This window comes from Sinocyclocheilus anshuiensis, unplaced genomic scaffold (genome assembly GCF_001515605.1).
Source record: "Sinocyclocheilus anshuiensis isolate Anshui unplaced genomic scaffold, SAMN03320099.WGS_v1.1 scaffold186, whole genome shotgun sequence".
NCBI classification, from domain to species: domain Eukaryota; kingdom Metazoa; phylum Chordata; class Actinopteri; order Cypriniformes; family Cyprinidae; genus Sinocyclocheilus; species Sinocyclocheilus anshuiensis.
In genome coordinates, this window is record NW_015542355.1 from 1007353 (window position 1) to 1019939 (window position 12587).

Here is a 12587-nt window from a genome sequence, read left to right on the forward strand (position 1 = left end):
GTGTCTTGCTCACTTTTCTGTGAACAGCCGTGCATCAATCAAAACTGGGACTAATGAAATTCAGTAATAACGGCAATCGCATTTAACGGTAAAGGCTTATATTTGAATGTTCTTTTTATTTATGAAGAATTATAAGCGTGTGTATGATGCGATTTAGCCAATGCACCTTTGTTCAAAAGCCTGGCAGAGTGATCACAAGATGCTAGGCAAACGTTTTGTTGTTTGCAGAAAGGATGTCTTTTTTTCTGTTAATTATCATGTTGCGCTGCATGTCTTTTTCTTCAAAGCACCATCTTAGAATGCCTAATGTTGGTTTGATTGCTTGTGTTACATGTTAAGATAAATAATCTTGCTTACCTGATGTAATAGATTTAATGCGAGTGCGGTTCGGGTTGTGACTCGCGGTCTTTATGTCAAACAGTTCTCGTCTGGTACAGAATTAAATTAGTGCTGCTGTCAGATAATGGGGTCGGGTGTTCTGTTAAGTACTGCTGGCGCACGTTTACCAAACAGGACCCGTGCAGACTTTAAAATGCTTTGCGTCTCTCCGTCAGATAACCCCATGTGCGTGATGCGCCATTAAGCTAGTAAGGCTGTACAGGTAGGCTATTTCCCTAAACATCCACACAGCTCGTATACTTTTCCGCCAAGGGGTGAGAACGTAATGATTATGAAAACTGTTATTATTTTTTTGATAATTATTATTTTATTTCAGTTAGTTTTTCAATAACTGTTGTTAGTTTAGTTTCGTTTTAGTTTTTCGATTATTTTGACGTTTTTATTTTATTTCAGTTTACGAAATTGTTTTTTCATCAATCGTTTTAGTCTTAGTTTTCGTTTTCGTTTACGAAAATAACCTTGTTTACAACTGAAATTTTTGTTATCAGCAAGAGGTGTGAGACGTGCCATTTTTTGATGTCAAAAACACCTTTTAGAAGTTGATATCATGTAGGGTAGTGCATGAAAGTAAGCTTTAATCAATTAAGGAATTAATATTACAACAGAACGATAAATTGCAGAAACAAAGCTCCATCGTTGTTCCACAATGGCTTCCAGTTGTTAAGTCTCTCATTACTATAAGCACGCATGTATTACTGTACATTGTGCAATAGACTGTCCGTTGTGCATAGCGCCAAATCCATGTTACACCCGTTGCTGATTTGCTTTCAGCAGGTATGACCAGGTAACAGTTTTTTTTTTTTTGATAGGCAACAGTGTATTGAATGAGAAATGGGTAACCCCTCGCTGTTGTACAAAGGAATAATATCACAGTGCCAATTAGGCCAGCCCCAAACAGGAGCTCACTGCCGCACATTCGATGCCACATTAATAAAACATGGCCTCTGCTCTGTGCTTCGCTAGCCGGCTAATTGGCAAATTAGAAAGTGAGATGCGTTAAACGAGAGAACACCGCATTCGCCTGAGACAGAGCCCCCTCCCACATACACATGCACAGACATCTCTCTGTCTGTACTGTAATGTAGGTTGTGGCCTCTCCCATGATTTAGGCCTCATACTCTAGTTCAGGTCTGTAGGGACATAGAGTGTTCTTAGTATTCAACACTATCACCCTGTTCAGCTTTAATTCATGGGGAAAAAACAGACAGCAGAGTAAGAAATAATGGCAAGAAGGAAGTTTTATGTTTCCTAAGTATGCTAAAATAAAGGAAAATCATGCTACATAATCATTAAAAAACAAAAACATTTTATTTTATATCATATATTGAATATAAAATATTAAATCAATTTACTTCAATCTTTTATATTTCTATTTTATATATTAGGGGTGCCCTCGACTAAAGATTTTTCTGGTCGACTAGTAGTCGTTCATTTTAAGCATTAGTCGACTAATCGCACGTTTATTAATAAACCATTTAAATCATGCTAATGAGACTTTAATCGCCTACATAGCCTAATAAGCGCTCAAGCGCACACATAAAGCTTGCCACAGCACACCGGCAGAAGTAATGATGATGAATGTGTCAGGGAAAAACAGTAAGATTAAACTGCATTAACATTTTAATAATCTATTGATAAACTAGTGTTTTCGGTTTAAGAGATGAATTCGGCGACACTGACTGGTCATCTCCGTAGTAGTGGATGTGCCTGCATGCAAATTTCATACGGATTACATAATCTGAGAATATTAGTTTTTTTTTCAGATTTGAATTCCCCGTTTCATTTGAAAGTAGACATTTCACTCTCTATAGATAGGCCTATATTTTTTGTATTAATACAATTTTGGTCGACCAAGCCTCTTCTCGTCGACTAAAGGTTAGTTGACTATTAGGGGGCAGCCCTAGTGAAAACTATTTCTAACACATGAAATATCAAACAAATAAATCGGCTAGAATGCCCACCATTAGTTAATATAATTTTAGCAGCTAATAACTTGAATTTTAGCAGCTAATAAGGTTGTGCATGGTTTTTAATAATAATAATATTATTGAATAATATATAGCCATTTATGGTTCCATGAAGAACCTTTAACATCCGTGGAACCTTTCCATTACACTAAAGGTTATTTAGCTCATTAAAATTTCTGCAGTTTCACCTGCTAAAATGTCATAAGCAGCTGATCAAATAACTGATCAAATTACATGACAATAACAGTCCAGAGTAGAATCTATACATTTGTCCATTGCAAAGCAAAGGCAGCCAACTTAGTTTGTGGTCATGCAGAAAAACTTGGAATATCCTGGAACTCATCCCAAATACTCATATATCCGGAGGTTCTTACACAGAGAGATTGTGGGAATGTGAGCAAGAAGCGAGGCGAGGCCGTGTCTCAGTTGCGCTAGCTCTCACCCCTCAGGTCTTCGTGCGATCCTTATTTAAAAGTGGGGAGTCCGACGGGACGTGCAGTGAAATTCCAACCAGTGCGATGAAAGAGAATCTAATGAATCAAATCCAATCCTATTAGTTCCGGCCCACATCACAACACTGAGGCCTTTCTGCTTGCTGATCGCCGAAGATCTACCAGAGCTTGAGAAACAGGGTACTGGACGGATGGACTGGTACATGAAATGGGTTGTGTAATCAAACCAACGGATCAAAGACACATTGAACGGTGTCTATGTGTGCGATATAATATAAAAAACTGTGACCTTGAGAAATTTATTTTTTTGTTTCAGAAAAAAATTTTTAGGAGCTCTTCTATAACAAATGTGTTTATGGAAGGTTTCCAAAAGAAAATCAGTAGTCACGTAAATACTCTCACATTTATGATAATCAATGTTTTAGTTATCAAATAAAGTAAGGACAACAGAAATAAGGAAGCTCAGAGTCTTTGGCAAAGAGGAAGTTGCATAGCTGCTGCAGGTGGCTTGAACAGGGCATTACATTTGTAATATAACGCTCTGTAATCGCTGACTGCAAAGACACTTGACTTATTTTTGTTTCCTTTCCATTTCTTCCTGTCCTTCTCTCTGTCATTTTCCCTTATCCCTTCTTGTTTTCTGTGCTGGTAGTGACTCTCTCTCCAGGGAGTGGGAAAAACAGCAGAACAAAGCGTCGTAGGGAGCAGGGCTCATTGGGAGTCTGAGCTGGAGGCTTTGTAGGACAGCCAGCTGGACATACAAAGAGAGTAAGAACGAGAGAAAGAGAGAGAGAGAGAGAAAGCAAAAGGGGGATGCAGAGCCGGAGAGGTGTAAGCGCGACCCAGGATATGGGTGTGGGTGCTGCCGAGGCTCGCGAGAGAGGGGGAGGGACGAGGAGGGGAATGGGGTGAACACTAGATCCTGCTTTGTGATCCACTCATGCAGAACTTTTGCCCTCACACCCCTGGCTTTCTATTCTCCAGCTCTGAGCTCTGCATGCCCACCCTTCACCCCTCGTACCCCCATCTCTATCCTTGAGTATTTTTAATCTAATCGGCGTTGGATAAATGTTACTTGTATCAATTGTTCCATTTTAGAATCTGTAAAGGGATTCCTAAAAAGATTGGTGCAAGCATCAAATTCCTGTTGGTTGTTGTTGGATGCAAAATGTCTCAGGTCATTTATAGATGTGGGGTCGGGTGAGGTCAAATGTGGGTGCTAAACTGGAAGTCAAACAAAATGAAATGACTTGATTTTACAGTAAACTAAAATATTAGGAATGTGTTTTGTGGATGTGCAAATTCAACTGCAAATGGGCTTTTTTCCAGTTGAAAGATAAAGACATTTGAATATTAGTATTAATATTAGCATATTTATAATGTTTTATATTTTTAAATAATTAAATAATTATTTTACATTTTATTGACTTCAAGAGTGAATATTTGTTGGGAATATTAGCGGCAAACTAATTTTTGATTTGAAACATTGCATTCCAATGGACCTATTCAGACCAGGGGGAAAAATTCACCCAACAACATTTTTGTAATTTTTTATTACATTTTATTTAAAGAGAGAAATCGGCATATGAATATCGGCAGCTAACATTTTCCTGACTTCCTGTTTTGTTTTGTTTCAATTCACACCAAGAGCGAATATTAGTTGGGAATGCTGGCAGCAAAGAAGGTTTTTGTTTTTTTGTTTTTTTGAAACACTGCATTCATCCAACAACAAAACAAGATTTTTTTGAAAGGCTTTACTTTTTGCCCAATGAAACTCACAGGCCATGCTATAAGCTTTTGTTTTGCTTTGATTCAAGTACTATCATTCCCTACATATCCACTATCCTATCTTTCTTTATGATGGCATAAGAGTCTCGTTTTTTCTCTACCTACTTTTTTCTCTCTCTCTTGCTCTCTCTTTAGGAAGATTTGTGTGTTCTCCATCCTCCTGAGCTGAAGATTAAGGCACAGTTTAAGGGTCAGAGTGAGCTGGAATAGCCCTTTGCAGGTCCACCCTAACACCCCATGGAGGGCTGAAGCGTGCCCATTTTTGGGTCCTCACCAGGGTCGCTCGACATGACCTGCTACCTGGCAGGGGGTACAGTGAAAAGAGAGCATTGAACGAACAAGTGACTAGTGTTTGGAACCCAAGGTCATGGCTTGCAATATGGGTGGTCAGTGAAACCTAAAATAGTAAATTTGTTTTAGAAACCACATAAAATACATTGCTCATTTCTCAGAAGCAGCTGAATGACTGTTATGCACTTACAGTGGAAGTCAATGGGGTAAATTGCACAATTAAGTAAATATGTTTTATGTTTATTTTTAGGCACTTTTTTTTCTTATGTAGAACACGAAAGGTGAGTTTTTATGAATATTTTATTCTGGCAATTCTTTGCAATATAACAAAAGTTATATGGTGCTGTCAATCTTCAAAATGACAAAAAAGCATCATAAATGTAGAATAAAACAGACTTGTGCTCTGTATTACAAGTCTTCTGAAGTCATACGACAGCTTTGTCAGAGGAACAGATTAAAATTAAAATTCATTATTCACTGAAAAACTCCTTGGCACATTCATGAGATTAATTATGATGTCTAATTAGTGAATGAATCATTCTTTTGAAAAATATATTTAAAATGAATTTACTGACCTGATTCACAAAACTGGTCTGAATGCTGCATTCACAAATTAAACTGATGGAATGATCTGGTTACACCAGTTAACAGCTTGCTGGGAGGGAGGATTATCAATTAGTCAATGACAACTTAAATTCTGGTCTGTTCCACACACAAATCTATTTTATGTCATCAGAATATCTTAAATAGAGAGCATGAGTTGTCCAAACCACTTTTTTGATACCTTTATGAGAGATTGAAGATATAATTTTCGCAGAAATGGGTTCACACTGGTATTTGTATAAAAACAATGCTATAGTACATCCGAGGTAACATTTCTATCGCCCACATCTCTTCTGCCTGTGGCTTACAGTCTTAAATTAATTGGTAGGTTTGTAGAATTAAACCCCAATCAGGTCAGGACTGTTAACTCAGCATGTTTCTTCTGTTCCTCTGTGCTGAAGCAGCAGGACTGGTGAGTGGAACACAAGACCAGCCTGCATGAGACAAATTGCTTTCTCTGTCCCATTTGATTCAATCTCTGTGATGAGTGGGACACATACTGTGCATGCAAATAGGTACAAATTTCTCCCTTTTTGCTTTTTGCTTGGTGAACGGTGAAAAATCATTGAACGTATGTAAACCGAAAAAGAAGAAAGGAAAAGAAAAGCCCCGTGTCTTTCCTCATCCTCTTTGCTGCTCAGTAATCAAATTCAACTAGGTTTCTGTTGTCTGATAATTGAAATGTTTAAGTGTGAAAATTGAAATGATCTCCACTTCGAGCGAAACGTCTTCACTTCGACAAATGAGAACGTTCCAGTTACATAAGTGATTCGGTCCACTCACCACTCCTCTCTGCGTAAAATAGAAACTGTGTTGAGAAAGTGTGAATCCCCCCCAGACAAAAGCCATCCCTTTCATGGCCGACAAGCAGCCAAAGCCATTGGAGAGGGTCAGTTTTATTTGAAAACACTCCCTCATGCAATTGAGAGAGTAGCTTGATGCAGAAATGAAGGGTGTCTACTTCTTTTGTGGTACGGGCCAGCAGCAGTCAGGCAATGCGTTTTCGGCCATTTGATGTTTTAAAGAGAGAGGGAGTTTGTCATTCTGAAGGATTTGATCAGTCGACTAGCAGACACTTGATTAATGGAACTGATCCCTTTCGGTATGGGAGATCCCATTCCGTCCCCTCCCCATTCACTCCCTTGTTTTCCATCTTTGGGACGTACAAAACGAATGACACAGATGTTGTTGAAGGAGACAGTCCCTGTCCCTCTCCTCCTCTCCTGTGCTCCCAGCATGGGGCCTGAAACTTGTTTTCCAATCATTGTTTCCGCCAACTTCTTTCCCAAAAGAGAAAAGCGAGGCGAGAAAGAGGAGGGAGAGAGCGGAGGGAGTGCTAAATAAAAGAGGGAGGGAAAGTAAATACAAAGCATTTGTGGAATATAAAGAAAAAACATTCTTTATAACAATCTCCCGATAATTAACCCCACAAGGACTGTGGGGAGAAGGGTGGATCAGTCAGAACCGCATTTGGGATGGTGTAGTGAAGGGTGCAGAGCGAGAGGAGAGGAGAGGAGCTTTAAGCTGAAGATGCAGGTGTCAGCATGGCTGCTGTGGGTGGCATGGCTGTGTACCTGGACCGAGGCGGCATGCCAGTGCCAATGCCAGTGTGCATGCCCACCTGAGGAGCAGTTGGCACAGAGATCAGAGAGGTCAGAGGGGAGAGGGCACCTTCGCCATCGCCTGACGCATCAGCGGGCGTCACACAGGGACAGGGCCCATCGCAGAAAAGGTAAAACTAATGGATTTTTTGGGGAATGTAGCACTGTTAAGAAACTAAGCAGTGTAAAATTAATAATTCAAATTGTATTTGCCTTTCAATTAAAGGTTTTGTGACAAATAAGCATGCAAATAAATGTATACATTTATGCTAAATCTATAAACTTGGAGGGAAAAAAAAACAAAACATTTTTGTCATTTTTATCCAGGACCCAATGGTGATTTTATTCAGATTTTATTATCAACCTAATGGCTTCGGCAGCCGATTTCGGGCGTATCAGCATGGGGTCCAAAGCATGAAATCAGAAAGACAGTGATAACTTGCTAAAGTCTTTTTCACTTCATGATTTTCACATGTGGACACTCTTGATTTAATTTATATGTGAAGTAAGTGTGACAGTACCATAGCGCATTCCGTTTGCATGACTATTTAAAGTTTTCATTTTTTTAAAACTTTCGTTGGTGTAGTTTATTATATATTTGACCTTTTAGTGAATGACTTTTGAAAACTGTAGGGAAATGATTAACAGGGAAAAACGGAATAAGTTCCTGTTAAATAATTTAATAATTTAAGAATAATTTATGCATATAGCAGACGCTTTTATCCAAAGCGACTTACAGTGCATTCAGGCTATACATTTTTTACCAGTATGTGTGTTCCCTGGGAATCGAACCCACGCTCTACAATGCTCTACCACTGAGCCACAGGAACACTATTAACGCTATTGTTAAACCCATTTCCTCTTCCTCTGCTATTCTTGGTATAGTTTTTATTTATTTGTTCATAGTTTTATTTATTTATAATAAACAATCTGAATTAAACTATATATATATTTTTTTATATTATAACATGAAATATAAAATACATATTTCATTTTGTGTTTGAGCAGGGTACTATGAAGATTTATTTCTAACATAATAAAATTCTTGACCACTTGTTACTTATTAAAAGCATGCTTTATTCCTTACTTTAGTCCATTTTGGTATATAAATAATGTTACGCTCAAACTCAGACATTGTTAAGGAATTCAAAGAGACTTATTTATGGGTAAAACGAGCTGAAAAGTTACTCTGGGCGCTAAATCAGCCTGGAGTTCTTTTGCGGTGCAGCTTTAATTCTGTGTTGTGGTATGCAGCCCCATAGTCCCTCAACATCTTTTGTTAGTCGCTGAAAGCTGGTGATCCTCAGGCCATCAAGGCACTGCTCTCTGGATCAATATACGTGTCCATCAGTGTGGCCTGCTCTTTTAGGCCACACAATGGACAGTTCTCTAAACAGTACTTTATTTATATGTGCCTTTCGAGAAAATGAACTGCCATCGCCTCTGCTTTTCTCTCCTATCCTTTTCTTTTCGGCTTTCTGTTTTCTCCTCTGTCCGTCTCACCCCCACAGCGACCGTATTTACACAGACTTAATAGTAATTGGAAGGAGCAAGTGTTGCTCCTCAGTAAGGTTGTGACGGTGAGGAAATTTTCCCACCGGTTAATCAACGTGTGACAACACCGATAATACTGGTATCACCGTGGGGGCAGGAGCGTTCCCTCTTTTCCTCGCTTTCCTTTGCTTTTAAATAGCTTTTAAAAAGCGGCGTGCGCATTTTACTTTCACTTTCAAATAGCGGCAATTCGGCGTAAAGCAATTGATCGTTTTTAGTTCGTTTGAATTTTCCCTCTTTTCCTCACTTTCCTTCGCTTTTAAATAGCTTAAAAGGGCTGTGCACATTTCGAATTTAGCGGCAATTCGGCATCAATTACAAAATACAACGTCAAACTCACTTTAGCCTATATAAAACATAGAACTTTTATTAACAAAACGAATAAAAATACACCATGCTATAGGGCAGGCTATGCCTAATATAAAATAACAAATAACTTACATAAAGTTTAAATAGGTAGGCTATACAAAACTGGAAATGAGTAAACATGTATAATATATAACCAAATAAATAAGAAATGTAGAACGTTTATTATCAAAAACGATTAAGAAAGCTTGGAGGCACGACATAGCCTACACCTTGATGTCAAATAAAATAAATAAATGACACAAAGTTTAAATAAAGTAAAAATCCTTTTGTTTGCTCTTAATTTTTTTCTGACTTTGGTTGTATTATTTAAGAAACGTATGAATCTACAGCACAAGTTTGTGATTTAATGGAAAAAGTTTCTTATGTCACTTGAACAGTACTGGTTCATGTCGATATTCTCTTCTTTTAAGTTTAACAACCTTTCTGATTTACGTGGGAATATTTCATGCAGATTTTTTTAAAGGCTCATGATGGTTAGCAATAGCATCAGTTTGTATTCACATATTGAGCAATTTGTGCAGCTTAAAGGAAGTTGTTCTTGGCTGTGAGGTCAAATGCTTTCCTGTTTCTGTATGCTGTCATCACAAACATTTGATAGAGGTCTTAGATCACACATTAAATTACAAACTCAGCTAATAGTGAAATCATACAGGACCACCACCACCACCCTCCTGAAGTGACGATAAAAGTTGTATAGAAGTTTCACTATGTAAAAAAGTGGATGTAGTATAGAAGAAAAAACAAACCTCCTCGGTCTCCCCTACTGTATGTGTAATCAAATGTAACAAACACAATTTGGCCCAAAGTATGGCCCATTGTTTAAACTATGTCGTCTTGAATTCAAAACAAAACATAAACAATGGGCAAACGCAGGCCTTTGGGAAACTTTAAGTCACGTGTAGTTTACCTCACCAAATTGTTGGAGTCATTAGTTAGCTCTGGCTCGTCTGTCATTGGAGGTGTAAATCCGCTCGCCTCCAGTCGTCAGTCATCAGCTCCTGTATACTCCTGCTGCTGCTCCAGTCAGTCACCGGGGCGGGCCTCAATCCGGATGGCGCTGTTCAACACTCATACTGACTGAAACGACAGAGACATGACTGTGAAACCTGGAGATCTCAACTGAAATACCATTCCGTTACATAACCTGGAAAACCATTCATCGTCGCGAATTTGTAACGCAGATAGTCTGATAGAACAGCGATGCGTTTGTTTGTTTTCATAGACTGAATTCGACATAACACGTAAAATGACGAGATACGTTATCAAGCTCTGTTGGGTTTTGGGGATTATTTATAATGTTGAAGGTAAGCACAAAGTAAAGACTAACGATATTTTTGTTTGTTTGCTTTCCTTTTTCGACCAACATATCATTTTTGTTTAAATGTCCAATAATTAATATCTAGAAACGATTAGTTTTATTTACTGGTTTTGAAGCAATAATAACAATTAGAAATTGGAGTCAATTATTTTGATATTATTATTGCGATGATGATGGTAATATTAACAGTGCATATTTTAGTTGTTTTGTGATTTAAATTATCACAAATGTATTTTCATTTTTAAGGATGAATGCGATCTAGCCTATGCGTTCCCTTAAGAATAAATAGCCTAATGTAAAAGATTATTTATGCAAACAGTACGTTACTTTACATTTGAACCCCTTCATCTTATATTAAAGTTAACATTTCAATCTATAACTCTAAATTTTGTTACATATGTTATGTTAAAGGTATAAAGGTAGAAAGTTTTACTTAGGCTACATGCTTGTTTTCCAGCTATGTTTCCAGAAGCCCTCATAGACTGACATAAATAAGCCTGTTTATAATCTAATGCAGAATTTATCTTTATGCACAAAACTCGTGTTTTTTATTATTTCGTTAAAACAACAAGTCTCTCAAAACCCCATGTAGAATGTCATAATATACTGTGGAAAGTGCCGCTTTGCTTTTTTTTTTTTTTTTTGCAAACTTCCAGTGTTTTCCCCAAATTCCTCTAGTTGCTTAGACACAATCTGTATTGTTAAAAGCGCTATATAAATAAAGGTGACTTGACTTGACTCTACAGTGAAAATGACATAGCAGGCCTGTAAGACTCTTGATTTCCTCTTTCAGGAAACTACCAGAAACTATCAGACAATAGAAACTTTTAATAGTAAAATATTTCTGCCAAGAATGTAGCGTTGAGATTCTCAATTGTGCACTTCACCCTATTATCTCCTCTTTTCATGTATCAGGAAAAGACGTGCCTTATTTCAGTTTGTGTAACAACATTATTTATGTTTTTCAAATTAAAGGGCCCCCAATACAGATAAACAAGGACTTGTTGTAAGACCAAACCAAATGTTTTTTGTTGTTGTTTGTTTCAAGGACACCCTCTCATGCACATGTGATTGGCATGTTTTGGCGGGAGAGTACAAAGAGACATTGTAGGACATTGTAAGTGGGTCAATAATAGCAGAGGGCCATTCCTGCACTTGGTGCACAGGTGACGGATGTCCTGTTGGTCTATGACTTTGTTTGTGAGTGCTGGGCTTTTGTTCCTCTCATAGTGGGAAAAACAGCCCCCCACTCCGACTCCGCTTCCGTTCCATACAGGAAATGTGTTTCCTTTACGCATCGCGGGGTCATCTAGCCATCCTAAACAAAAGAATTCAATGACCTCTCAGGATTGGAATTTGTTTAATGTATTTGTTTAGTGGAAGTCACTGTTGTTTGATTCTCCCATTTCGGTTCTCCAGGTTCCAGGCCCGTTTCAGATAGTGGTCTGCCCCGTATCATCCACCATCCCTGTGATGTGGTGGTCCGGGTGGGCAGTCCGGCCACGCTGTCCTGCAGGGCAGAGGGCAACCCTAAGCCCACCATCCAGTGGCTCAGAAATGGCCAACCTCTTGATACGGACAAGACGGATGCGCAGTCACAGCCTGTCGTTTTACCAGAAGGAAGTTTGTTCTTCTTCAGCGTCATCCCTGGCCGAAAGAGTCAGTCCCATGAAGCGGTATACGCCTGCGTGGCTCGCAACAGCGCTGGGGTCGCGACTAGCAGAAATGCCTCTCTTCATATAGCAGGTTTGAATCATGACAAAGTGTGATGTTTTCTAATATTAAAGGGGTCATATGATGCGATTTAAATTTTTCTTTTCTCTTTGGAGTGTTACAAGCTCTTGGTGCATAAAGAGTTATGTGCCCTCTAAATGCTTGCGTTCTGCAAGTGAACGGCATATTATTGTGCCATTTCAAAGAGGCACAAAATCACTTTCACTGACTTTTTCATTAACTGTTCCCTCTTGGTGGAATGACCTGCCCAACTCAATCCGAGCAGCTGAGTCCTTAGCCATCTTCAAGAAAAGACTAAAAACACATCTGTTCCACCTTTTATTTGACCCTCTAACTCTAGCATTTTCTATTCTATTTTAATTCTACTTTATCTATATTTATCTTCTTTTTTTTTAAACAAAACAAAAAAAACACTAGCTTTCTATTTTTTTCTATTCTATGTACTTGTTTTTCTTTGTGTGTGTGTATATGTGTGTATAATATATATATATATATATATATATATATATAT

The 12587-nt window shown here is 38.3% G+C and overlaps 1 protein-coding gene across 2 annotated transcripts in view; it reads left to right on the forward strand.

The window, feature by feature from the left end:
- The first annotated feature begins 7011 nt into the window (after positions 1-7011).
- Positions 7012-12587, forward strand: part of LOC107691641 (roundabout homolog 1-like) — a 25182-nt gene continuing 19606 nt past the window's right edge. Inside the window, exons 1-2 of one of the 2 annotated variants that reach the window (XM_016490367.1) lie at positions 7012-7232; positions 11762-12088. In XM_016490367.1, coding sequence (XP_016345853.1) covers positions 7031-7232; positions 11762-12088 — 529 coding nt within the window. In that variant the 5' untranslated portion in view covers positions 7012-7030. Of the gene's footprint in view, positions 7233-9964; positions 10329-11761; positions 12089-12587 lie in introns of those variants that run through there. The other variant, XM_016490368.1, reaches the window with a different exon arrangement.